The 26,518-nt window shown below is 42.1% G+C and overlaps 1 protein-coding gene across 1 annotated transcript; it reads right to left on the reverse strand.

Moving 5' to 3' along the window:
• Positions 1-364: 364 nt before the first annotated feature.
• LLGL2 (lethal giant larvae homolog 2 (Drosophila)) lies at positions 365-26,251 on the reverse strand. The gene is made up of 25 exons (XM_010002645.1): positions 26,148-26,251; positions 19,802-19,899; positions 18,705-18,786; positions 17,337-17,452; positions 16,570-16,728; positions 15,632-15,794; positions 15,329-15,461; positions 14,508-14,562; positions 14,170-14,324; positions 10,627-10,844; positions 10,057-10,124; positions 8,960-9,113; positions 8,750-8,854; positions 8,181-8,473; positions 7,819-7,972; positions 7,333-7,483; positions 6,527-6,643; positions 5,858-6,024; positions 4,866-5,130; positions 4,039-4,192; positions 3,287-3,324; positions 2,812-2,859; positions 2,220-2,262; positions 1,432-1,493; positions 365-1,047 (listed from the first exon to the last, which is right to left on the reverse strand). The coding sequence occupies exons 1-25, from the start codon at positions 26,220-26,222 to the stop codon at positions 1,040-1,042; spliced, it is 3,081 nt and encodes a 1,026-aa protein (XP_010000947.1). The 5' UTR covers positions 26,223-26,251; the 3' UTR covers positions 365-1,039.
• Positions 26,252-26,518: the final 267 nt, after the last annotated feature.

The raw sequence follows: 26,518 nt of genomic DNA on the forward strand, positions 1-26,518 counted from the left end.
AAACCCATTAGCTGATTAGTGCAGCATTCCCAGATCAACTGCTTCTCCCTTCAGTGTGTGATCACCCAAGTTATTCCAGGACAAACTAGCAGATGCCCTTCTGGGGACTATGACCTGAACCAGTGCCTTTTCCTGGCAACACAATGTAAGGATTGCAGGACAGTTTGCTTGCCACATGGCCTTCTCCAAACCACCACCTTGCTTCACGAGGCCACTTGATCTCCAGGAGTGCTTTTTGCCTCCACAGCTCAGAGAGGGACAGCTTCACCTTCTCCAAGAGGTAAGTGGGCATGAGCCTGTTACCTGTGTGAAAATAGCTGCTGATGGAAATAACAGATATGAGAGCAGACAAGGATCACGAAAGGGAATTCAGAGTTTTATTTCCAAAAAGGAGCAATGTAGTGTTGAAACAAAAAAATCAAGTTCAATTAGTTTTCCTCTGATTTTAAATGGCTACAAAAATAGATTCTACCCAAATCCATAAAGCCAGTTAACAGTACCATAACAAACAAAAACCAAAATTACTCATTCAGATACCACATACAGCAGTCACAGGAATCTAGCATATATATATTATTGTTTTTTTAAAAAGTAAATTTCTAAAATGTTTCCGTTAAAACTGAAATACCCATATGATTTTAAAAAATTGTACAAAAAAATAATTTTAAACCAGTTGGAGGTAACAGTGTGCGTTTATTAAAATCCTGCACCAAGGCAGTAACATTTATAATTTAAAACCCAGCCCAGTAGAAAAGAGAAATGTGCAAACATTTAAAAGTTAGATGTACTCAGAGGCTTGTGGTGCATCAGACCTGGTGATCCACTTCTGTCCTAATGCAAGGGGGGCTCCAAGAGGAGATGTCTCTAATGAGGCACTAAAAGGGGAGGCAGAGGCAGGCAGGCATGCACATGCATGCAAGTGGCAGCTCACTGGCCTGCAGTGCAGGGAGCAATGCTGGCCCCTCCCCAGGGACGGTTTGCCCAATCAGTAGTGTTATGGCACTCAATCCAATGCCAGGAAGTCCACGATGATTTCTGGTCAATCTGCTTTGGGAGGAAAGGATGCAAAAGCCATTTTAGAAACCAGAAGTTGGAAACGTATCAGAGCTAATAAGTTGATATACTCAAGAAATTATTGCTATGAGGTCTGGCTACCTCTCCAGCTTGCTTTAAGGTAAGGTTAAGAGTTAGGCAGGAGCCTTCAAAGGACTTTTAGCTCTTACTCTAAAGCTGATGCAGCATATTTCCTCCTGTGGCTCAAGGAGTTCTAATACATCATTCAGCCTGCAGATTCTCATCAGAAAATTCAGACCAGAGCTCTACACTATTACAAACCATTTAAACAAGTTTAATTTTATAAAGAAGCCAAATTCTACTTTATGCTTCATTTGGCTACTTCACTAGGCCTGAAATATCTTTAGCCTCACCTACCTCCTCCATTACTTAGTCCATGTCCTAATGGACTTCTTGCCAAATTTCTTTCTGCATAGCTCCTGCAATGACACAAGAAAAGGCTCATTACTGCAATGCAGAATCATCCCATCCACTCCCAGCTGCTGACAGAAGACCAGGATTAGGTAGTGTCCAGAGGAAGTGCGCAGAGCAGAGCATGTCAGGCAGTCACTTTATCCCTACACACCAGCAGTTACCAATCCCACCAAGCTTCCGGCATCCGTTGCAAACAACAGTTCTTTATCTACACTTCTGTAGCCCCTGTCACCTGAACATCAGTATTCTAGGGAGACAAGATAAAGCCCCGCACCCATGGTGGTAGCTTAGCTCTACCGTATAGACAGAATGGGAGCAGAGATACTGAACATGTCCAAGTGACAGTGTCAAGCCAGGATTAAAACTCCAGAGTCCCATCCTCGACCAACTAAGCCCATGTGGCCTGCCCTTAGATCAGTATGGGTCGACACAAATAGAAACCTGTATGCGAATACTCAGAGTCCTGTTCCTTGGGGATGTGGGAATGTGATCTCTCCTGCTTTTCGGAGAGAAAGAGACAAAGCATTATTCATAAAAAATGTCAAGGGACAACACGTGAAAGAGAACCTGCTTCTCTTATTATGGCCCTTTGGTGGTTTGTAAGATACATACTTAATCAGATTCCAGCACAAGGATCCTTGCCATTGTGTTGGTCATCCCCCTGCTTTCAACTAAAAATGCCCTCCCTTGCCAGCACCGCCTGTTAGGAAGAGAAGTTGGTTGATACTCACCCTCTGCCCCCCTCCAGAGTACTCTGGATCTCCTTCAGGACTTCTGGAAAGCAGAGGGTTAAAGCAGTGAGCCAAACCAGAAGAGATAAGCTTTCAAGCAGCAGCCTAGCTGCTTTCCACCACCCTGCTGAAACTGCTGAACAGCCTTTAAAACCTGCCTCGCACAACACAGGGGTCAGACCTTATAATAACAACTCTTCAACAGTACCCAGGTCTTTACAGAACAGGCTGGTATAAAGGACTGTAGCAACCATTTGCCAGAGGAAATGTGGCCAGTCCCAGTGTACCAGAGCCCCAGAGGGACAGTCAGTTCCAGCTGTCACTTTACACAAGTTCTACTTGAAAGTAAAAATCCTTCTCTCATCAGAGCAGAGAATGCAGCTGTATGGAATAGCCCTTGCCTAAGGGCATGACTGTCTGTCCAACCCCTCATTTCTAGGGATTCATGAAAACCCAGTATTTCTACTAGTCCAGTGTAACTGCAGATTCCTTGGAACCCACTACTGGAACCCACAGAATTCCCAGCAGCTTTCTTCTTTTCCCACCCAGAAAGGCAGCTGCCCTATCAGTAGCAAGACTTCATCTCACTCACTTTCATCATTGAGTAAGGCATGTTCCATCAGCTTCCCAGACTTCCTTTCTAAAAAAAGAAAAAGGCTTTTACCTAACAATATTTTCCCTTTTTCAAAAAATGTGCATTTTTTTTAAACCCACAATAGAACTGGATGTGGATTTTTTCCTCATTAAGTACTTTTTGACTTTACTGAATGATTCACAACTAATCCTTAAAACCTCTCATGTATTGAACTGTATTTCCCAGCAATAATAGTTTGGCTAACAGGAGATCTCATCTGTAATTTCAGACCATATCTACCCACAGCATCTTCCTTCCATCTTTTCAAAGCAATCTTGCCACATGCAATTTACAGACAGGTCACAATGTTTCCCTAACATCCCTCCTTATTTTCCCCTTTCTTAGGTAAAAAAAAATAACTGTAGCAATAGGAAAGATGTTTTGGGGTTTACACATCACCACACTACATACAGTACAATAATTTTTTGCTTACCATCTTCTCCATAGTCACCTGAACTCTTTCCTGATCCCCTAGAAAAGGAAGGGAAGCAGAAAGCAATCACTGACTCTGAGGCATAGGGACACAGAGAATTCATGTAAACTCTTGGCAGCTACAAGAAGCTCTAGTGCATGCTTTGGTTTGGTTTGGATGCTTTGGTTTGTTGAGCAAGAATGCAGAAAGGGCTCCATCACATGTTGGTGATGCAGATGCCTGCAAGAACCAGTGAACATTTTTAAATTTTTTTGAATAAAACTCCTATGAGATCTCCATGAGTGTCAGATCTACTGTTATTTGCAGATGTTCCAAGAGGAGAGAAGGAACACTGAGTAACAGTTCAACCTCATCAGTAACACACAGCCCCTGAATTATGCAAAAGTAAGATGTCAGTCAGACACATCATTAGTGAACAAGTAAAGCCACCCAGAGCACAGGGTTTAGGACTCTAGCTTAAGGACACCAATTCCAATACCCTATTATTTCATCCTGTGAGCTGTATTGCAAGTACAAAAAAAAGCAGGGAGAAGGTTATATTTCCTCACATCAATCCATCTAGGAATGTTGTTAACAAACTTCACTGGCTTTGGGGGCTTTCTGTTTTGGTTTGGGGGTTTGTGTTTGGGGTTTTTTTGTGTTGTTTTTTTTTTTAAATACAACATTCTCTATAAAATACAAATCTTTGTTGAAAACAGTCAAGTAGATCTCACTACTCAAACACCAGTGTACAAGACTTTCACAGAGTTTACCTGGGTTTCCTTGCAGCATTCTCCATGCCAGATTTGTTGTGCACATGATTGTTGCTTGTAACTTCTGGCATGTCCACAACACACCGGGGCTCCACTAACCATTTGGTTGAAAGGGAAAACCTCTCAAACTCCGATGGTGAGATCAGATAGAAACCTACAGATTGGGAATTGACAAGCAATTCTTAGGCTCAAGAACACAGCCCCTTAACTAGAGGTGATTAAAAAAAAACACCCACAGATTTAAGCATCCTCTAGTTGGCAGAAAGGGTTTGCATTTTCTCTTAAGTGAGGAGGAATCATTGAGGAAGATACTACCCCAGTTTCCCAAGGATTGGTTAGCCTCAAGACTGGACAATAGAGAATTATGCTGGGAGGTAACTCTATTGTCCTGTGCTGACTCATGAAAAACAACACAAAAAGATGTAAAAACTGAATTGCAAAGCAGTGATCCACCTTCAGCAAGCATAGCATGTTGGATCCCAGTTCTGCAATTTGAGTGTTGAGCCACAGGCACACATAAGGGGCACAATGTGGCCATTTCCAGAGTGTCTGCTGCTCAAAGAGCTGTTCTCTAGACTCTAGGCAAGGGAAGGGTGGCCAGATAGAAGCTGCCTATGGAGCACATCTGACCTGTTAGCCCAAAACCACCATATGCATGAACAATGGAATTAACTCACCTGTTGGCAACTGGTACTGGCCAGAAACATAATGGACGTATTTACATAATGCTCATATATTCACAAACCCAGTTCTAAGCCCTGTAACCCCTTTTCCATCATTTCAAACACACAACAAAGGTGGATGATTTGGGAGACCCACACCCTTACCCTGGCCATACTTGGTGAAGACACAGGACGCGATGCCGCTCACATCCTCTTTGCGGATGCAAGGGTAGCGAATCTGTAACTTGAGGAAGGGCAACGAGATGATCTGAATGTCTCCCAGGTTCGTCAGGACAGCCAGGTCATTTTCACTGTAATCATCAGTCTTGCAGCTGCCAAAGTTTGCAACCATCACCTTTCGTACCCTACAGCCTTCCAATGCTGTCAGCTTGAGCTTCAGTTTGGAGCTAACCTTGGGTAACGTGAACACCTGTCAGGAGAAACCAGACCCTTACACCTCTTTCCTGCACAATGGCAGTGCCCACACCCCAGGACATCTGCTGCTCCCTCCTTTAACAATGTTTTCATTCACAGTGAATGCACACAGGTGTAATCTGAATCACCCTGCCCCCTTGCTCATGGGAGCAGAAGTGATCAGCCACAGTTAGTACTAGATTCTGTTTCAGTTCTGACATCAAGCAGTTTTAACCCTCAGGCTGAAAACTGTATTTCTCTCCTCAATCTTTCAAAGTCTCTCCATATTTGGCTGCAAATTATTAGAGAAGAAGAACAGGGCTTACACTAAGTGGGTGCTCTTCCACACAAAAAACAGCCAGGGCCAGCCTACAGCAAGCTCCTTCAGGTCTTCTCTGCTGACTGGTTAGTGTGCAAAACAAGAAACACTTTTTAGCTGCTCCATAGAAATGTTTACCAATTCCTGCCTCTGTACTAACCACAACAAAAGCTCTTTCCTAAAAGCATAAGGAACCCTGTCCAAAGAGTATAATGTAATATAGGAATAAAATGTCTATGCTCAGTTCCCAGTTTGTCAGCACACACCTGATTTATGGACTGCACCAAACAGAAAAGCTGTCCCAGGGCTGTTATTTAGGTAGGCAAGAATAAGCTCTCTCAAGAGTTATGCTAAAGCACTGAGCACTGCTCAGTGGAACGATATTTTATGCTCAGTCTATACGTATCTTCTGGGTGAAACTCACCTTAAACTGCTCTTCAGATACCACCAGCAGCTGATGGCTGCCTTGCATATCAGGACTCTTAGAAAGGTCATGTGCTACTTCTAGAGGTTCTGGGAGGGGAGTGCTGCGTCCATCCAAGACAAGTATGCCCACAACAGGAGCCCTGTGCATCAGCTGAATCTCTTTGGCTAGACAAGCAAGATAAGGAAGAAAATAAGCAAAAAACCAAACAGAAGTCTAAAAAAAACAGTGTTAGAACCTCCCTCACATTCTCAGAACTGGAGACCTATACAATGTGGCTATAGAAATGCTGCCTAGAAAATTTAGTAGTTAAAGGGTATTTGGACAGAACTGGTTCCTGTTAAACAGTAACCATTGTTAGATAAAGATAGCAGGCCCAGCTCTCAGAACAAGGTACATGTGCACTGAGGCCTGATGGTAAAATTCAGTGACAGCTGACACACATTATAAAATTTCTAAAGTCAGTGGGAAATGAGGCTAAGGCATCCCAAGCAATGTTGGAGCTCAGCCTTCAGTTAGCATTGACTAGCTCAAACACTGCTACATTCAGCTCCACTCGCACTGATAAACAGCAGTAATTGAACTATCTTGCTTTTCTGCATGTAGCTCTGGGTTATAAGAGTGATAGCTCAGCTCTATTAGGACCTTGCATTCCCAAGGCATACTCACCCTGCTCTGCCCTGACAAGTTCATCCATCCTCCTCTCTGCCGGAGGAACACGTAAACAGAAGGCATAGACTGTACCTCCATTGGTGCCTGCCCACAAGGATGGGCAGTGGCGGGAACCTGGAGCAACAAGAAAGCTCATGAGCAAGGCACCATCTGTGACATCTTTGGAGAACTGCTTTCCATTAGCTTTATACATCCTCCCTCTGTTTACAGACTAAATATCTTTATATTAGGGCAGACTTGCCAGGGAAACTACAGGTTCTGAGCACTTCTTTTCCCAACACTTGTCCATCAGCAGCCTTGATAATGGCACATGAGTCAAGGGAACAGACTGCAGTTCCAGCAGATGCTACAATTGTTGCATCCAATTTTTATGTATTTATATCACATATGAGCAAAGTAAACTTGTGCATAATATTAGTTTGGGCTCTGATGCACAGCCACCCACCACTCACACCAAAATTATAAGGCTCTGGTGGGGACAGGGGTGAACTTTAAAGTAATGAGACAAGGAAAAGCTTATACTCAAAAGGCCAGATGTCATTCCAGCATATTTGAAAACCATACACACAGACTACACCCAAAGATGAACTAGACTTGCCTTGGATTAGCCAGCAGCCAGAATGGCTAAATAACAATTCTGCATGACAACATATGCTCTGGTTCTATATTAGTTTTTCAGCATCGCACAAAGTAGGACACAGGAGGTGCTGAATTTTCCTGGCAGTGAATCCTAATACATTCCTTGGCAGATGGAGAAAAAAACCACTCATTTGGAAGAAAGGAGAGGTGTTTTTTCTACTCACTGTCTCTCAAGAAGGTATCAGCAAAATATAAGGTGCGCACAAAGCCAGTGAAAGAGTCTTCTGCAGACCGGGCTTCAATCTTCCGCTGGACTGGAGCCAGTTCCATTTCCTGCAGTGCCTCTTGGTCAAATTTGGCATTTGCTTCTTGCACCTTCAAAGATGAGGAGACATTTGGTCAGTCAGGCAGAAACATAGGGGGGAGACAGACACAGTAAGAGTGGCAGCAATGGAAAGGGAGAGCACCACTGTACCAGTGAGCAGGTATATTCTGCATCATACGTTCAACAACAGACAACACATTTTCTCTAAAAATGTGACTATTTTTACCTAACAGCAGCATTCGAAGTTCCCATTTTTGCCCTCATAGCAATAGCTACTGAAACCACAGCAGAACTGCAGACCACCTTGTGCTCTAGGCAGTCTACTCAGGAGTCCGCATGCTCCAAGCTGCAAAAAGACAGGACCCCAAAAAGGTGGACCCCTCACCTCTGAGGTATTTCCACTACCTCCTCGTCGCTTCCTACTGGACACTCTGCTTCTTCTGATCCGCCTGAAGGACTGACGGAGGGATTTCTTCAAGGATTTTACCCGAGACAGTGGGCCTTCTAAGGCCAACTGGTCACTGGGATGCAGCGTACATCTGAAAGAGAGATAGTAAGCACATGGTCACATTCTGTTGGGTCACAATCACTCCCAACAGTCCAAAAAGACACATATGAATGTCATGAGATCTTTATATTCCTGAAGATTTTGAAGGACAGAGTCCAACAAGGCACAGCTTCTCTAGTTAGCTATTCCACGCCATCCTTAACAGGGGACTAACACAGACCTGAAAAGTAGACACTTACTTGACAAATACCAGCCGTTTCTGCTGGTGGTCAAAAAGGCCAAAACCATGACTGGTACCAAAGGCCACAAGTTTCCATTCAGAGTGAAGGGCCAATGAGGTAACCACAGCTGGTGGTTGACATTGGACAAGGACAAATGGCTGAAAACCAGCTTCAAATCGAACAGGTCCATCTCGAGTCTTTAGTTTCTCATGACCTTTCCATCGATAGCCCTCTTGGTCCTGTAGGAGATCTGCTTCAGCATGGTCCACAACATGTTCTGCATCTTCATCGTTCAGTTCCATCACCAGTACCTGCAAGGAAAAGAACAAACTTTGCTCCAGCTTTTACTGCCTTCTCAGCAGCTGCAAAACTACAGCATCTCTCAGGACTGATAAACATCAATCAGATGAAAGTCCAAAATACAGATCAGAGAAAGCAGAGAATCCCAAAACCATGTTTTCAGCAACTGGATCAATTTATGACTACAGAAATTCATGATTCTATGACTTCCAATTTAAACACATCTCTAAGTTGCACTGTGACAATCTACACTAAAACCAAGGTTCATGGTGACTGCATTTCAATACCTGTCCCGCTGTACCAGCTACAGTCAAGTATCCGCTGTATTTACACAGGTAGATCTTCTGGATCCCAAGTCTAGGATCATCACTGTAAGGGTCGAAGGTACCAACCTAGGCAAGAGAACACAGCAGCTGGTCTTTGCAGATGCAATAACCAGGACAAGAATCAAAACTCCTCAAGTTTTCAGAAAGCTTTACAAGCAATAGGTGTCTTACCTTGCGGAGTGGAGGCCATTCATCCTCACCCAAGGTGTTCATATTGTCATTGGGATCAGCATCTGTGAGGAACACTCTCACTGTGCTTAGCTTATAAAGGAGATGTAAGCAGACACCAGATGCATCCCAAAACCTCACGGTGCCATCTTCATGCCTGTATGGGGAAGGGTTATAGAAACATCACACAGGAGCACAATCACCCAGATGATGATAAAACAGAAGAGAAAAACACACAACCAAACATTAAACTACACTGTTTACAAGGCTCTGAGCTGTGGCAACTTACAGCTTCAAGAGGGAGGTTTTCTTGGAGGGTTTAGTTTGTTTAGGTTGTTTTTTTATCCCATTTGTTTTCAATGATCTGACACCAGCATACAAATCAAGATTACTCCAAAAAGCACTGACAAGTAAAAAAAACATTGCATACAGAAGGAACAACTCGACCTCACAAAGATATTATTACTGGAAAGAAAGACATCAAGCTTTAATCTTAGTTCTCCAGGTGAAAAACTGCAACATTCTTCCAGAATAAGGGTAAGGACTTCCAACAGCTTGCTGCATCAAGAATGAAGTCTGAACAGCCCACAGAAATTCTCAAAAGTGCTTTGAAGAGAAAATGCTACATTTTAATGCAATGGGACTATCTCTTGCTAGCTACCTCCACTGGTTAGCAAGATCTGTTCATGCTGACCAAAGCAGACAGGAGTCCAAGCTAACCTCCTTATTTGAGATTCAGAGCGGTGTAAGGTAAGGGGTAAAACCCTTCAAAACCTGCAAGATTAAGCTCCACTTTTACCCTTTGAACCAGTCTGGATTACTGCCTCCATTTCTACATTGTTTGGGAGTGGGAGAGAATGGATAACACATCAGAACTACAAATAAGCCAACTTTATAGGTTATCTGCAGGGTTACCTGTTTGCTCAGGAGCAGTAGCTTTGCAAAGCTAGCAGCCCAGCTTTCAGAATTTATATTGTAAAGTTACAGCCTTTTCCCTACCAGATGAGCAGACTTTAATCCCACAGGAAAGCCTCAGTTAGTTCATAATGAAGAACAGTAGCTGGAAAGGGTTCCTTGACCGTTACCAGTTCAGTACATACCCTGTTAGAAGCAAGTCCCTCTGCGGAGGATCTGGAGCTATATTGGTGCCACCATCAATCGGCCAGGGCTACAAATACAGTAAGGGAAGACTGTGACTTCCTAGGCAGTGACGGTTGTGCAGAGAATATGCTAGTCAGCAGGAGAGCATGAACTTCAGTGCAAGTGGCAGTGAAATGGTCCGTGCTGTTGGCTTTTGTTTTGATTAGATGTTCCTGTTCTGACACCAGCTGTGCTTTTTAGAAGATACTCTACACACTTCCTCAAGAAGCTGTGCCGAAAGCTCCAGGCTTCTAAATGAGAAGTTTGTTACCACTGACAGCTGGCAACACTCAGACTTCCCTTCTAGCTTGTCAGAGCCTGAAAAAATATTACATTTTAATCCCTCAGTGCAAGTCTCTGTATTGGTAGTGCTCTGGGAAAAAGCCTCTCTCGACCCTATTAAGAGGCAGGACAAGGTCTGCTGGGACTCATCCCTCCACACGCAGTTGGCAGCACAGACCACCCACACTCTGAGGAGTCATGCTGCTCTTAAAAGCATGGGAAGACATCTACATTAAAAGCTGCCATACCATATTTGAGTAGTGAATGTTCTGCTTGCTCCCAGCACTGATAATCCTCTCCCACAGTTTCAGCGGGATGTTGGAGACGTGGTGTGAGCACGTGATGGCTGAGCAATGGAGGGAAGCCAGGTATGGAGGATGGACTGCTGGCCAGCCTGCAGTTTTCAAGTCTATAACCACTAGCTCTTCTTCTGCCAGCACCACCATAGCAGAAGGGTCATCAAACTCTGCAGAAACAAAATTCATTGAGGCTGACAGGAATGACCATCCAAGGTTAAAAGAAACAAGCTTTCTGTAAGGCTTATATGAAAATTGTTATCACAGAGCTCTACACAAACATTTTTGCTGGCAGTGTTTCTGTGTTAACTGAGCCTCTGGAGGCACTAATATTAATGGATTTCAAGATACCAAGAGTTTACTGCAAAATCTTGTTTCTTCACACCACCCCTCAGACTGTCAAGAGTAACTTTTTATAGATTCCACTGCAGAATACAAAAAATCTGTTAACAATGTAAATGGCTAAATAACTGAACTTCATATTCACCGTAACTCAAAGGACTTCACCTACAGCTAATTACAAACATGAGGTGGACAGACATGCATCCACCCCAGCAGTGACCCATTTAGCACTGTGGAAGGACCACAGTCCATTGAAGCTAAGCTGCTTATACACAGTAATGCCTTAGGTCCTGCAGAATGCTTCTGTGTTTGGACTAACAAGTCTTTACAATTCAGTTCTCTTTCTTCTCATTTTCCCTGCTTCTCATACATTGCAATACATCCTCTGGACTTTCTTTCCTAAAGACTGTGTGCATCAGCCAATCTATATTCCTAAGTATATTAGACAAGAGTACAAACAAAACACATCTGTTAATGTAACCTTACAGATGACACCTGACAGTCAAGAATTTCAGATTTTTTCAGTGGAACTAGAATTAAAGTGAAAAAAAGTCAACAAGAACAGTATTGCAGTAACATTTGCAAGACAGCCACAAGCAACTGGTGAGGAAAACCAGGTTGGTTCACACCAATAAACAATTAACACAGTTACAGAAATCCAAGTGAATGCATAGCTGTGGTGTGTCACATTGAGGGGAGGTGGTGTGATAGAACAGTGAGGCATAAGCAAATTAGCAGCTATTCAGTGACCTTCCCTGCTAACCTCTGACTTTCCTCCTCCTTTAGTTGTTTGATTACCTGGAATACACTTGCAAGAAGACACGTCTATAAGCAAGCACATACCAACGCTGTTCACTCAGCAACATTAACTTCAAGTAATTAGCACTTGGCATCACTCTAGTTAGGCACCCAAGTTTCACCTTTGACTAGCCACAGCCATAACACACCGCTAATCATTTTCTTAATGAAAAAATGTCCTACATTCAGTTTTACTTTGCTTTATTACATGCTGTCACTTGCAACTGCCTACAGGACTTCTAAACAGAATAAACAATGCCATACTCACACTACATTATACAAGATCAGCCCTGCACTCCAACTCATGCTGCCAACATTAACCAAATACTGTTTCAACAATAGTTTTAACAATATTTTTCCCTGTAAAGGCACACATCTGAGCTTGCTGCTTAAGGCAAGAATCTATGTTAAGTTGCTGAAGTAGCAGGCACCCTAGAATTTGTCATGATTGCCGTATACTCATCCACCTGCTAATTAAAAAAAAAGCAAACAGGAAGTGCTAGCCTTTAAAAAATTGTTTCCACAGCATATTCAGGGTAGTGGAAAGTCACCAGCAATGACCATACTGCAATGCCTAAGCTTTGTGCTTATTAAATTAAGTGGCTTTGGTATACAATTAATACCTTCGTATTGCAGGGAAGAGTGCTTAAGGGCAAACAAGGTAAGCTACGTAGACTCACTAGGCTTAGGCAGTCAGCCACAAAGAAGCTTGTCAACCACAGAAACCTCACTTTATTGTAAAAAAAACTTCCTCATCTAAGTGCAACGGTTTCAGCTTCCTGTAGCAGCTCCTGTCTGTGCCCACTAGAAGTCATGGTAACTAGAGAATTCAATCCTTGGGAAGTTTAAATATAAAGTCTGTTGAATTCATTTACTTCATACTAAAGGAGTTCTAATCATATCCAGGTATTGCACTTTAACTAGTCAACCTCTAACCTAAAAACCTCTAATTACTTTCATCTTTAATACTTCCATCACCTAGAATCTTGGCCCTGACAACTTCATGGAAAGCACAAGGGTCTAGTTTCTTTATTGATAAAAGCTAAACAATACCTCAAGTTTAATGGCTTTGTTAAGCTTGAGGGTTTAGACCTAGAGATTCTCCACATTTGCAAGATGCTTATAGAAGTCAGTGTTGTGTAGGTAAAACCTGTAACAAACACACCCAGGCACTTAACCTCAGTTACATTTTATTTCTTTACTGGTTTTTCAGTGACTTGAGTCTATTAAAGTCTGGGAAGAGAGTCAGGAGAAATCCAGTAGCTGTTTCTTTGTGCCCACTTTCCCAAGACAATCCTGCCCAGGATGTGTCTTCTGCTTTGTACTATAAGCCTGAGGGAGCCAACTTGCATCTACATATTTGAATGCTCACACCTGCACGGTGGGTAGTTGGGAGCTGTCATCACCTCCACCACAATAGACAATAGGTTTGGAAACTAGTCTACTAGGCATCCCAGAAACTAGAAAACATGGGAAGATTCATTAACAGAAGATTTACCTGAAAGCCCCTACAAAGCATCTAGAGTTATGCAATTTGGTCTGACCCAGCTTCCAATACTGCACATTTGTGGAGCTTGAAATAGTATTTTATACTCAGAGTTACTTCAAGTTAACCAGAAGCAGGAACTACACCATTAGACAAACAGTTCTCAAGGAATAACCTTTATAATTCCATTACAAGAAATAATAATATGGCTATTGAGGAAGTAAGTGCAACAAAGCCCTTCAACAGAAGCAAGAATCTGACAAGCTCTGAACAAGCCACGGAATGAGTGCTATTCAGTTTTAGAACTGCTTACATTCAGGTTCACCAGCAGTGAGTAAATTAAGTTCTCTCCATAGTGACCGTTGATTTTATGTCACCCTTTGCTGATTTATTACCCAGAGCCCCAGTCATAATTCCAGGTAGTAATTAAATGAAACACTGTCTCAGTGGGAGTAAATTCTGGTTTTAATTATTGCCTACTTTGAAGTGCTATTTCCAAACAGCAATATTCAGCAAACTCATTTCACGACCTGGTTACGTCCAGTGTCCAGCTTACACAGACATGAGCCTCAGGAATCTTCTCACTAATGGAGTAGCTTAATTTTTAGAGGAATGCAGGGTATTTTTAACCAGCCCATTGTTTCTACCAGTAGTTTACACTTCACTTTTAAATGGCAAATCTCTTATAGTCAGACTTGATCTTAAAGGGTCTTTTCCAACCTAAATAATTCCCTGATTCTCAGTTGCAGTCTCAAAAAACCCCGAAACAACTGACCTCCTTCATGTTTCCAATGCTATTTATACCAGGCAGATTTCCACACACGTACACAGCTATTCTAATTCCTTAGTAATGCCCTTTCATCACATACCTGCAGTAGGCTCTGAACTGAAGATTATGAAGAAGTCTATCACCCGTGATGTGAAGTCAAAGGCTGTTTGCTGACTGCCATGGACAACAGAGATACTGTGCCGGTCACCATAGCTAGCCCGGGGCATCCCTCCTTGGAATATTATGTAAGGAAGCCTTAAGAGAAAGACAGAGCAGTGTATGCTGAAGTGAGGAGTATGCAAAATTTCAAAGCCATGAAGCAAGTTAAACTGTGACAAAAAGTTCTAACGTTACTCTAAAGGGCTCTTACATATTGTGCACAGAGCCCTTAAAATGTCTTTAAAGAGGTGAGAGTGAAGGGATACACCACCAACTTACCCATTTTTTGTTGTCTGCCAGTAGATCTTGGAGATGGCCTTGCAAGGAAAAGGACCTAAGAGAACAGAGTAATTTGCCATAATTGAATATGTGCATCTTTACATTATGAAGTTCCTTGTTCTGTTTCACCTAGGTCACCTCAGCCTCCAAGTCAAAGGGAGCCACCTGAATTAGGAGGCACCACCTCCCCAGACCAAGCCACATCAGACAAGAACTCTTCAGGGACACACTGAGCACTCCTCAGCAAAACAAGGCTTGGACTCAGGGGAAGTTTTGAACCATTATGGCTAACAAACAAGGAGTGGAAGTGCTGCTGGAGAAGCTTATTAATTAGAAAGGATTGTTAAAAACACAGGCATTCCTGAAGCTAATGGAAAGGTCATAGAGCTTTAGAAGTTTCTATATGCTTGAAAGATGAGGTCATCCCCAGTTGATGGGTTTCAGCAAATCAGAGGCATCATTTCATCACTGCTCAGGTCGACAAAAAGTACACTTAGCTCACTATTAATTACAGAAGATCCAAGCAACCCCTGCTATACAGGACACTAGAACTAAAACAAAGAGCTGAATCACCAACACCCTTCATAAAGGGCACAAATTCCTTCAACATATTTGCTCTTCACGTTCAGGACAGAACTCAGTGTAAAGGAGTAAAATCCAAGGAAAAAACTGGACTGAAATCCCTTAGTCTAGGCTCACTCAACGCTGTATTTTGCCATCAGGATGAAACACTAGGGAAAACACATCTTGAATACCCTACAGAAGCTCAAAATGAGTTTGAGTTTATACAAATATGCAACAATTAAACCTCACTTACTGACCATAAGGCATCACGTTCTCCAGAGGCTCAGGCTGCCTGTTGTCACTGGATACTGGCCACTGGGTATAACTTCCATCATAGTGACAACTAATGAATTTACTGCCATCCCTCTGCCAATACAGGTTCTCCAATTGCTGAAGAGAAAGACATACAGTGATTGCTCTCCTCCTCAAAACCAATGCATTCTTAGTAAAAAAACCCCAAACTTTGCCAGGCTCTCCCTGCACCTATTTGTCTTCAGAGTGCTCTGAGAAGAAAAGAGCCCTTCCTCCCCACCTGACCTGACTTCAGATTGAATTAATACCTGGCTGCCCAGAAAATGATGTGTTGCTTTGTTATTCTGCAGGTCCCAGAGAACAATCAAGCCCCTGCTGTATCCAATCAGGATCTGGCCAGGGTTCTTAGGATGCTCCCGAAGAGCTTCCACCAATTCACATGATCGCCTGTTACAGGAATCTTCTGGTACCCTGCAGAAGCAGAAAACCAAGAAAAGTTGATACAACTTAATATGACTGTAACAGTTAAGGCCTAAGAATAAGAAACTAAGCAACAAGAAGTTGAGACAGAAGAGAATAACTACAATCTTTCCACATATCCTTCAAGCAGCAGAGAAATCTTACAAGACATCACACTGGGCCTGCCACATGAAGATACATTCAAGCCTATTTTCTTCAGGGAAAACCCAAGGTATATAATTAATTCCAGGATTGGATCCAAGGAGTGTAAAGACAGTCTGACTCACTTGCCCTATTCTCTTGTGACCCTTACAGAATAAAGGTAATACAGAAATGTCAGGAGGAAACAACAATGACATGAAGTAGGACAGTTTTCAGCAGTACTTGAATCTCCAGAGGGACAAAACTCTCATTTGGACAAAGCAGCATCAGAAGTTCTCCCAGTGGTCAAAACAATAAATGGGCAATTCCAGCTAAGCACAACTTTCGCAAAAGTAAACACAGGGAACAGGGCATGAGGTTTGCAGATTTACTTCAAGTGTCTCCTGTATAGCTCTACCCACATGCTGTACCTCCACACTGACAGTACTGGGTGGGCCAGGAGAGAAACTGTTACTTAACACATACCAGAACCAAAAGTTATTTTCACAGGAGTCATGCAGATCTGAACAATGCTTAACACAACAGTGAGGCCCCAGAACATAATCGAGGGTGACATCTTTTAACAAAAGATATGCCTGCTCATGGGATTCCACCTCTACACAGCAATGTCTGCTTGCTCACTCACCACTGCAGCACAGCCTCAGAGGTTATGGTCCTCTCCTCTAGCAGCCTGAATGATGGAAGCTCCACCACAAAGATGTTGCCACTCTCTGTGCCAAGATACAAGACTTCCCGTGAGGAATGGGGAAGAACAGCTGTAATCTGCGTGGCACTTGGTGGAGACCTGGGGAGGCAGAGAGACTCTCATCAACTGCATGCAAGAAGACTGTCATTACTGAACCTGAGAGAAGTAACAACTCAAAGATATTTACAACTGTAATTTGTTTTATAGGCAGGTATTTTGAGCCAGGCATTATTTTTCTGAAGGAGGAAAACACTAGCTTTAAGATAAATTATATCAAAAACTCTTGACAAGTGTGTGGACAAAGTCCCAGATGCCTTTTTACAGAAATATCTCTTAAGTGTCCCCCAAAGGAGCTAAAAATAGCTCACCCAAAGATGAGCTAGATGAAATGAAACTAAAACCGCAGCACTATTTTAAACCTGGACTTCAGGGATGCTCAGATTTATTTAACCTTAAAAGTAACACTCCTGTTCATACAGAAGTGGATGCACAATAACAAGAAAAGATGTCACTCTTTCTAGTGGTAAAACACTCTTAAAAGGTGGTCTCCCAGGCCCTAGTCAACTCTACTTGGTTTCCATGGACACCCCTTTAATGGATTCACAGCAATGAGGATCTGTAAGAACAGGACAAGCTCTAGCTGGGACAACAGCAGAATTTTCTTACTTGCTTATGCCCAAACTAACTCAAAAGCTCTCATGGATTACCCAGGTGGCCCTTTCAAGGTGAAGCGGTGCTCCTCCCGCAGCTCAGATGCTCCACTGTGCTGCTTCAGGCTCCAGAGATGCAAGCTGTTATCATCTAGCAATGTCACCAGCTGGCACTACGAAACCACACAACATGCTTTTTTTCAGACTCAGTATTAAATATAACACAGTAAATCTAGCAATAAAGTTGCTGCTGTTTGTAATTCCCTGCCACAACAGCCCTGAGGAGCCAGCTACAGTTCTTTATAGCAGCGGGTATACACTGCAGCAACACACTTAGCTAACAGCAAGGGATTTGGGGGAGACAAGGAATAGCCTAAAGGCTGAAAACCCTTTTATATAGGACAAAGGCACAAGTTATCACTGAGTGGGATGGCAAGGATTTAGGCTCTTGATCAGGCTATGCTGTGAAGCTCAGCCAGGCAGCTGCAGGCTGTTCGCTCGCCACCTTCTCTCTCAGCACGGTTTGCTGCAACACACCCCAGCTTTGGGTGGGGCTGATACAGTCTACTACACCACACTCCTTGCATTCTTCGTGTCCAACCTCATTCTGGAGGGTTGTGTCAGAGTCCTTTTATGAGCCCAGCCCTGCTGGCTGTATTTTCAAATTGAAGCATTTTACCTGCTGAAGCCACACCTGCTGCAACACTCCCCGTGGGAGTTTCAGTTTATACCATTATTTAAGCAGACACATCCAAAACCGCCTCAAGAATTAAATCCCTCTCATGGAGAGGCCACTCATGCTATACTGGGGGCATTAGGAAACTAAGTATGTGGCCAAAACACCAGTCTGCCAGTCAAGGTAAGGGAGAGTGGTTAGACAGCCACCAAACATTTGGAAAATACTGCTTTCCTATTTTTAGTTTGTGGCAATAACTGTTCAGCAATCCCCAGGAGCAAGATTCAATAGCCCGAGACACAAAGGCAACAAGGTTAACAGCAGGAGAGGTTAGCAGTACTGTTTTGAACTCCTGAAAAATAATTAAATCAGTCCAGCAGCAGCTACTGTTCTATCTGTTCTGCAGAAGAAAGACCACCCTGGCCTACAGAAAGAACAGGGGCTGCAAAAGGAAAATGAAATTCTCACTTCTGCTGCCGACTGCCTGAGCTATTCTGGCCTTATTACCATTCCCAATATGTTGCTTGAGATAAATGACTGACAGTTCCAAACAAAGCTACTCTTAAGTTTTACTGAGCATCTCCACAGCAACAAGTGCTACTGAAAGCACCAAATGCACTGGGATAAGCATTTCTGACCAAGTAGCATTTGAATATTCTTGGTAACAGGAGCCCAGTTGCCTGGAACAAATTCATCACCTGTTTGAGTGAGGTCTACCTAGGTCACAGAAGTACTGAAAACACACTTACCTGATCAGGTATAAAGTGAATCTGCATTACAGTATTGTTTTCTTCATGTAAACCCATGAACTCCACACCAGGAGCACCATATCTGAAGAGTCTGTTGAGGATCTACAGTATTTAAGATGACCCACAGCTACAATTAATTGCTAAGAAGCTTGCAAGCAAGCAGAAAAGAGATTAGTTTGAAACCCTGGTTTACAGTTAGTGGCCTGGACTGAAAAGAACCAATGCAAATCTACTTGGATTTTATATTCTCGTGGCAGGCTTTGCACACTACAGAACATGGATGTTTATTTCACCCTTTGAGCATATGCAGAAGAGGTGCCTGGACCCTGGTTTTGTTTTTTTTCTCAGGGATGTTTAGTGGTTTCCCAGACAGTACAATCCTGCTTAACTAATTTGTAACCAAGAGACAGATGGCTACCGCCCCAATGTGGAGTCCAGCCTCTGAACACAAACACCACCAGGAATGAATGATTAAGCAGGCAGAGACAGCACCAACTTTTCCTTTCTGGGCTGAGCAATATGCCTGTTTCAAGGCTTGCCTGGCTGGTACTGTGCCATGGGAATCACCTCAGCACCTCACGTTGACACTACAGTCAGACTGGGTGTCATGAGCTTAAAAAGTCACCAGCTTCAATGTTTAGGTTTTGGATGCTTGGATGGTCAAAATCTCAGGAAGCTGAAGTGATTTCTGACTTCAGTTTTAACCTTTGAAATAGCATTGCTTTAAACAAACAAAAAACAAAAACAAAACACACACACAAAAAAGGAATTCTGTCCCACCAAATACTTAAACAACAACCCTGAAATTTACAACATGAAGGATTGCTAAACTTAGGCCAGATCTAGTCTAGCCCTCGGCACAGCAGGAGCAAAGAGCCTTGTCTAATACCTGCATCAGCTCAGCTTCTGATTGAGCTATAATTCAGCTCTTGGCAAAAGAATGCCATTCTGATCAGACAAACCACTTCAACTGTTCCAGCGTTCAGGAAGCCTTGTTTGCAAATTTATACTTAGTCTGATTTTTTTTTACAGTATCTTTGAAGCTGCATGTTGTGGTGAATTCAGAGAAGCCCAGCCCAAGCTGTCCAAAAGGATACAGTTTGATGGCTCCTGAGCGCGTTCCAATGGCCATAAGGCGCAGAAATGGGCTGTAGCCCAGTGCACTGGGTTGGTGGGGAAATCCATGTTCCACAGTCTGGCAGAGAGAAAGGAAAAATCATCATCAACAGGATGTTTCGTGGGCATTGTATACAGATAAAAAAAAACTCCAGAAGATAAATATTGCATAGCAGTCTGAAATATGGCATTTTGTGGCAGCTTTTTTGTTGAGAAGTGTTCAAACAGGTTAGATTCACTGAATAACCACCTACAGGTGTATCTATCCCAAAACCCCCTGGCTCTGCAGCCAGAATATGCAGAAGTATAACAGAAATGAAAGAGAAATATTCTGAAAACTGTAACCCAAGCAGCTCTTTATGTTAAGATTATAAATAACTCTGCATAAGCACAGCTTACTCAGCCAGCACAATACACTCCATCACTTCACATCAACTTTACTTTTGTAAACCAGCTGCTCAGCACAATTTCACAGTCTGACACAAATACTGCATACTGTAAGGTCAGCTTTATCTGCCAAATTCCACAAGGGTCAGCCCTCCTGACCTTCTCTTATTGACTGACATCAAGAAATGGTGCAAAGTTATGAAGAACTTTTGAGTATCAGTGCTCATGAAGAAAAGTAAGCATCTTTCCTATGGGGCAGTCAGGAAAACTAATGTATCCAAGTCAATTTTCCAAATGTAGCACAAGGAACAGTGGAATTTAACAAGAGCAGGAGCCTGCTAGGCCACCTCAGAATAATTCTATGCCATTTGGTAATAAAAAGATGTTAGTCACTATCATGGGGAGTACTATGTTGCTGAGCCTTAGCAGCCAATTTACACTGCACCAAGATGTGGATGCATGTTGTACACACCAGGCATTTGCACACTATGGAACCATGTTCTGCCATACAGGATGCAACTAAACCACTTATGAAATAGTTCAGTCAAGTTTTTAGAAGTGCTAATGTACAGCTATTATGATGATATAGACAAAACAAGTATGCATGAGTGTTCAACAAAATAGAGCTGTATAAAGAGGGATTGGTGTGGCCAAAGATTAACAGGGCTACTTCCTGGAAAACATGGCTATCCTCACAGTCCCAGCTTCTGGAAAATGTGTTCTTTCAAGCTAAGCTGGTCATCAACAGAATAGACATTTGTTACAAAACAGCCTGAGGACCACTCACACACCAAGAAGCAAAGCACTGCTCATCTACAGAAACAAACTATTGCACCTCAGTCCCATCCTCATTTCCATCATGTCTTTGAGACAGAGCTACCACATGAATTGGCTTTCTGGTTTATTCAACCTAAAAGTAACACCTGGACTTTACTTCCTGTAGAGTGATTTCCCAACTTAATCCCTTGCAGGAGAATCAAATAAAGCCAGTTTCATTTCTGTGGTCACACCATCAGCCTGAGGTGCTCCCAGCTGCAACAAAGTGGTTTAATGCCCCTTTATTGTTCCTGCTCAAAGACACAGACAAATGAGGATATGGTTAACTCCATAGTCTGCCAGACTGCTTCAGTATTAGCCATTTAATCACAATTCATAAATGATAAAAATAGACTTCCTCTAAATCATCAGTTACCCCAGTCTAAGGTCCTATTAGGGAAAGATGAGCCATTTTAGAAGATACGAAATTGGAAATACTAGAACATTTCCCAATTTTCCACTTGCCAACTCATAAGGCTGGGCAAAGGATTAGTTACTCATTTTTAACCTTTTATATGTAGTAAACTAAGATACTACTGGCTCCAAGACCACTGAGTTTATGTCCCTTTATGATAACTTAATCTCCAGCCTTATTTATATCCTAAGAAGGTAATTTAAATGTTGTTTGTATTATTAAATACAAATTCTGAGAAGCCACTATTTTTTAAGTCACCCCTGAAGCTATTGCTCACCAGCCTTTGCTTAGCTACATATATAAAACTTCCTAGAGTATGAAATTAATAACTTATTTATGGACTCTGAATTGAAACAAGGCAGTTTGTTATTCCAGCACAGGCAAATAGGAATTTCTCTGTGCCATGGTAACTCCTGAAACAAGACAGAAAGGCTTCCTATTGTCAAAGCTGTATGAAGCCATGGTATACAATTCTGCAAAGAAGATTCAAGGGAACAAGTTATCTTAACAACAAATCAGACATTTAATTGCATCAGGTGTAGCGTGGGCAACAGACACCATTCTACTCCTCTCCAAAACAGTGTGAGGAACTTGTAAGGGAAACACCAGTGTCATTCCACTGATAGTTTTAATTGCAGCTTTTTCAGTCACTGCACTGCCATGTCATCAGCACAACGAGGTGCCATTTTCAATGAAACGTCCCTTAGAAACAGTGTTTATTCAGAGATGTCTTCCAGCCTAGAAGATAAGGCTTTAGCCATAATTCTCATAATAGAAAACCATGACTTACACAATACTCTACTGCCTGTAAGGAAGCTCTCAATAGTAGCCTTAATGCTGGCCAAATTATATCTTTGTCCTGATGTGTTAATTTGTAAACACATTAGACAAGTCAATAAAAACTTTAATTTTCAAGTAGGAGACCTATGAACTGCACAACCAGGTGTGTGCCATTCAGTAACAATTATAGGAGGGTAATCTTGCAATCTTTCCTCCATGTTTTCCTTCAAAAGAAAATCTGAAGTATTCTTCTAGCCCATAGCCACGTTTCAAAAGATACAGTAACTACTACATCCAGGAGTGAACCCTTACTAATAGAAGGCTACCGTAGAAAACAGTAACACATGCAGAAGCACAAGAGGCAGGTATCAGTAACAACCACAGTGTGTTACACAACTGCTTATGCAGTAAATTACTCATGGTTTCTGATAGCTTTGAATCTTCAACCAAGATGCCCATAAGACATGTGGTTCGTTTCCACAGCCAGGCAAGAAGGGCAGCAGCTTTTTGGCTGTATCTGACACCACCAGGACAAGGCACTCACATTCACTGTCCTGATTACCCAGATCTTTTCTTAACGCTTATTTACACCCAGTTGTTAAATCACATCAAGTCAGCTTTTACGCTGGCCTCTCCTTCCCTCTCTCAGGCAGCTTTCATCAGCCAATCCTTTCACCTGCTCAGCAGGTAAACTCAGCAAGGGGGAGTGAGGGGGCAGAAGGCAGGAGAGGTTACAATGGAGCCTTTCAGCAGAGCTGAAATACGAAACTAGAGTGCCCGCAATGTGCCCTCCCTCCTCAAAGGGGCCTTTGTTTCTCTGAGGAAAGGTAGGAGCTTTCGTTTTCATTTTCCTCAGATCACAGATTTGTCAGACTCGGTAGAAGTTTGCCTGATGTCAGCAGCCTTAACTAACATAAATGCCTCATGCCAGGCGTATTTACTGCAGGAAAAATGCGGCCAAACTTAACAGTTGTTCCCAGCCCACACTAAAGCTGTGAAGATAAAATTCAGTGCTGTCTTCCTCCTTTCATTTCTCTCCACTTCTCCTCTCAGGTCGTTTTGACAAAGCAGAGACAAACCCGACCACAGGTAACACAAACCCTGCACCTTTGTTAATGTGTCTTTTGAAGAAACAATGAGTCTATGTTAAATCTATTTCACATAGACACTAATTCAGATTTAAAGTAAACTATCCATCACACCCATCAGCAAAGGGCTAGGAAAACTGAAACGAGGGGAAAAAAACACAAAGCCATAAATTAAATTCAGTGTTCCCAGTTTGGTAACATTCAGCTGTAAGACAGGCTGGTTCACCTGTAAGTTACCCATTATCTAGTCTGACAATGCCAGCCTGAACATGTCTGTTCTGCAGGGCTTGCACGGAGCCAAAGGCATCCAGATACTACTTCCAAAAGCAGGATAAACTTAAAGTAGTAGGGTGCCAAGTCCATATACCTTATCCTTCATTCTATCCACTGAGCTAAAAACAGATACTTGCAACAGGTACACACAAGTATGGGAAGTTCTTACTCATACAGAGAAACAGATATGCAAAGCTAAGTGACTACCAGAATTTAAGAAGGTGTTTTTTTGAAACAAACACAAGTTTGACAACAGTTTGAAAGTCCATCAGTCCTTTAAAACCACCTGGACCACCTCTTATCTGGAACAGCAATGCAATAGGGAAACAGTAAAAAGACTGCAACCTTTTTACACTCAGGGGAGTAAACAAACAAAAAAGAACCCACCACCACCAATTAAGGCTACTTTTTAAATTTAAGTCCATGACTAGGTCAGCATGGCCAAATACATTCCAACATATTGACATGAAACTTGTTTGACATCATGAATTCATGCTCAAGTTCAGTGTAAACAATGAGAGCAGGTATCCCCAGCACTTTTAAGGTACAGATTTAGCTACTACCAGCATCACACACCAAAGAGGTGCAAATACACCGTGCAATTTCTCTGATCAGCAATTTCATAGTCCCACAAAATATTTCCCAAGCAGGTTCGTAACCAGAAGTGTTTCACAGACCTCAAATAACAAGCATTTAAAAACCTGCTTACCAGCACTAATGTGCTTGCTTTACTAGCACGTTAGACAAGGGTGATCTTGGCACTATATTTCTTGGCTGCTTGAAACCACAGCCTTCAACAGATCAGAATTAAGGCCTGACTTTCCCACATCTTCTCAGTCTACTTAGCTGTGAGTAGAAGTTTACTGTATCAAAAGAGGCTTTCAAATGATCCATTATGTCTGGAAATACTGGAATAGGACACACTAGACTTAAAAAAAACCAAACCACCAAAAATTTTATGAAAGAAAAGTGTAATGTAAAAGATTCTGGTACAAGGCAATGGGATAATGTCCATTCCCTTTCCAATTCTTGTCAGAAAAGAAAAAGCTACTGTAGCTTAAAAGTGCAAATGCATTTTGCAAGGTCTTTAATTACCAAGTTGTTAATGACAGTAAAACATTAGGAAGTGTCCGAAGTAGTCTCCTCCCTAGAAACAAGATGCAATATTTCCCTTCAGGATTGAATCAAATGGAGTCATAAATCCTGATGCCAACTTCTCATGTATTTGGAAGTTTCCCTCTGCTGCAAAAGCTAGTTCTTTCAACCCTGTTTTGCATCTTCCAAATTAGTCTGTCTCAGGCACATTAAGCTTAGCCAAACATCCTCATAAGAGAAAGGCATATTCAAGAAGACATCCCTGAGACAGCAAAGGTTTTTCCAAGGTACATACAATTTTAAATGCTTATAAGCAATTCTGACCCATCCCTGGAACATCTTTTCTGAAGTTGACATTGCATTCAACTAAATGCAAGCAACTCAATCCTGGTCTTCATTTACTGAAAATGTTTCTGTATCTGCACTAGCATTTCCTTACATGAACAGGCAGAAAATGGGCCTGAAGCACTTGAGTTCCTTTTGTCTCCCCAATAGGAGGGAGGTATGCATGGAAATGGTATGGTTTACTACCAAATTACACTAAAACATACAGCTTAAATATCCAAAATTACACTTTAAGTATATATCTACACTAGAATTTTAACAAATCAAGGAGGTTATTTCCTAAGCTGACTTCATTTATCCATTATGCTTTTCAGCAAAATTCCTTTTAAACCTTGCAAATACAAACCCTACAAATGTATTTCTGATACCCAATGAAGCAGCCATTAGCATAGCAATTAATAGTATGCATTTACAAAGATTAAAGCACCATGTTGCCAGCTGGGGCTCAAAAGCAAAATCGCCCAGTGTAGGATGGGTAGCACAGCCATTGCTTTTTCCCTCTTCAGAGAGAAAGGAAAAAAAACAAGATACAGATTCAGACTAAGATAACAGCAAATTCATTATTAATGGCCATTGTGCTGAGTAGGTGCTACCACATTTCTACCACAGACTTTGAAATTCACATATAAAAGGAGAGGGATACTTACAAAGCCAAATTACAATAATGGACAAAGAACTCTGGCTTCAGCTGCATCATAAGTTGTGGCTTTTGTGTATCTTTAGAAAAATGTTTGCTTTTGTAGCAGTACTGTAAAGACTACCTATAACTTAAGCAGTCACAGCACATAACGGGACAAACTACAGAACACACTACAAAACACTCAAGAGTATATAAAAGCTGCTATGAAGATGTCTTCTTTCAGCCAGTGCCACTCACCAGCAGGACAATACCCCTTTCTTAACAACCAAAGCCAGAATTGAGAACATGCTCGTGAGTTTGAAGAAAACTAGTCAGGCACATCAGGGAAAAAAAAAGGACAGAACTGAAAAAGAGAACAAACCACCTCTCCTAAATTTAACTGTTCCACCCACACTCAAGTAGTTTTTCCTTCCCTGCACCCTGTGCAGTGGCTCAGGATGGATCTGACTTCCACACACATACCATGAAGTTTAAGGAAAGCACCATACCTTGTTAAACTGGAAAAGATCACGTTTAAGCCTCTCTCTCACTGGATCATGTCCGGGTCTTAAGAACCTTCTCATCTTCCTTGCTGTAGTATCTTGGCACCAAAAATCCTAACAACAACAACAAAAAAAAGCCATATAAACAGGAGCAGCCTGAGAAGAGAAGCCAGCAGAAGTAGGTTATTTATTTTGGTTTACCAGGTAACACAAATCAGGCAGAGTAGAATGAGACAACATGACTATCAAGTAACTAAAACTTGATACCACACAGAGCAGCATCTCTGGAACAGGACTTACATATGACCATTTTTACATTGCTAAAACAAACCAGTACATAAGCCAAGAGGATTTTAGAAGAGTTTTCACACTTAGCC

This window comes from Chaetura pelagica, unplaced genomic scaffold, assembly GCF_000747805.2.
Source record: "Chaetura pelagica isolate M959 unplaced genomic scaffold, ChaPel_1.0 scaffold47, whole genome shotgun sequence".
Classification (NCBI taxonomy): domain Eukaryota; kingdom Metazoa; phylum Chordata; class Aves; order Apodiformes; family Apodidae; genus Chaetura; species Chaetura pelagica.

Coding starts and splice junctions, on each gene's coding strand:
- LLGL2 (XM_010002645.1), bottom strand. CDS start 26,222: ATGAGAAGGTTCTTAAGACCCGGACATGATCCAGTGAGAGAGAGGCTT. Junction 15,795..16,569: donor TCTGAGGCTGTGCTGCAGTG/GTGAGTGAGCAA, acceptor CTGCTTCTGCAG/GGTACCAGAAGATTCCTGTA. Junction 7,973..8,180: donor AAACGGCTGGTATTTGTCAA/GTAAGTGTCTAC, acceptor TCTCTCTTTCAG/ATGTACGCTGCATCCCAGTG.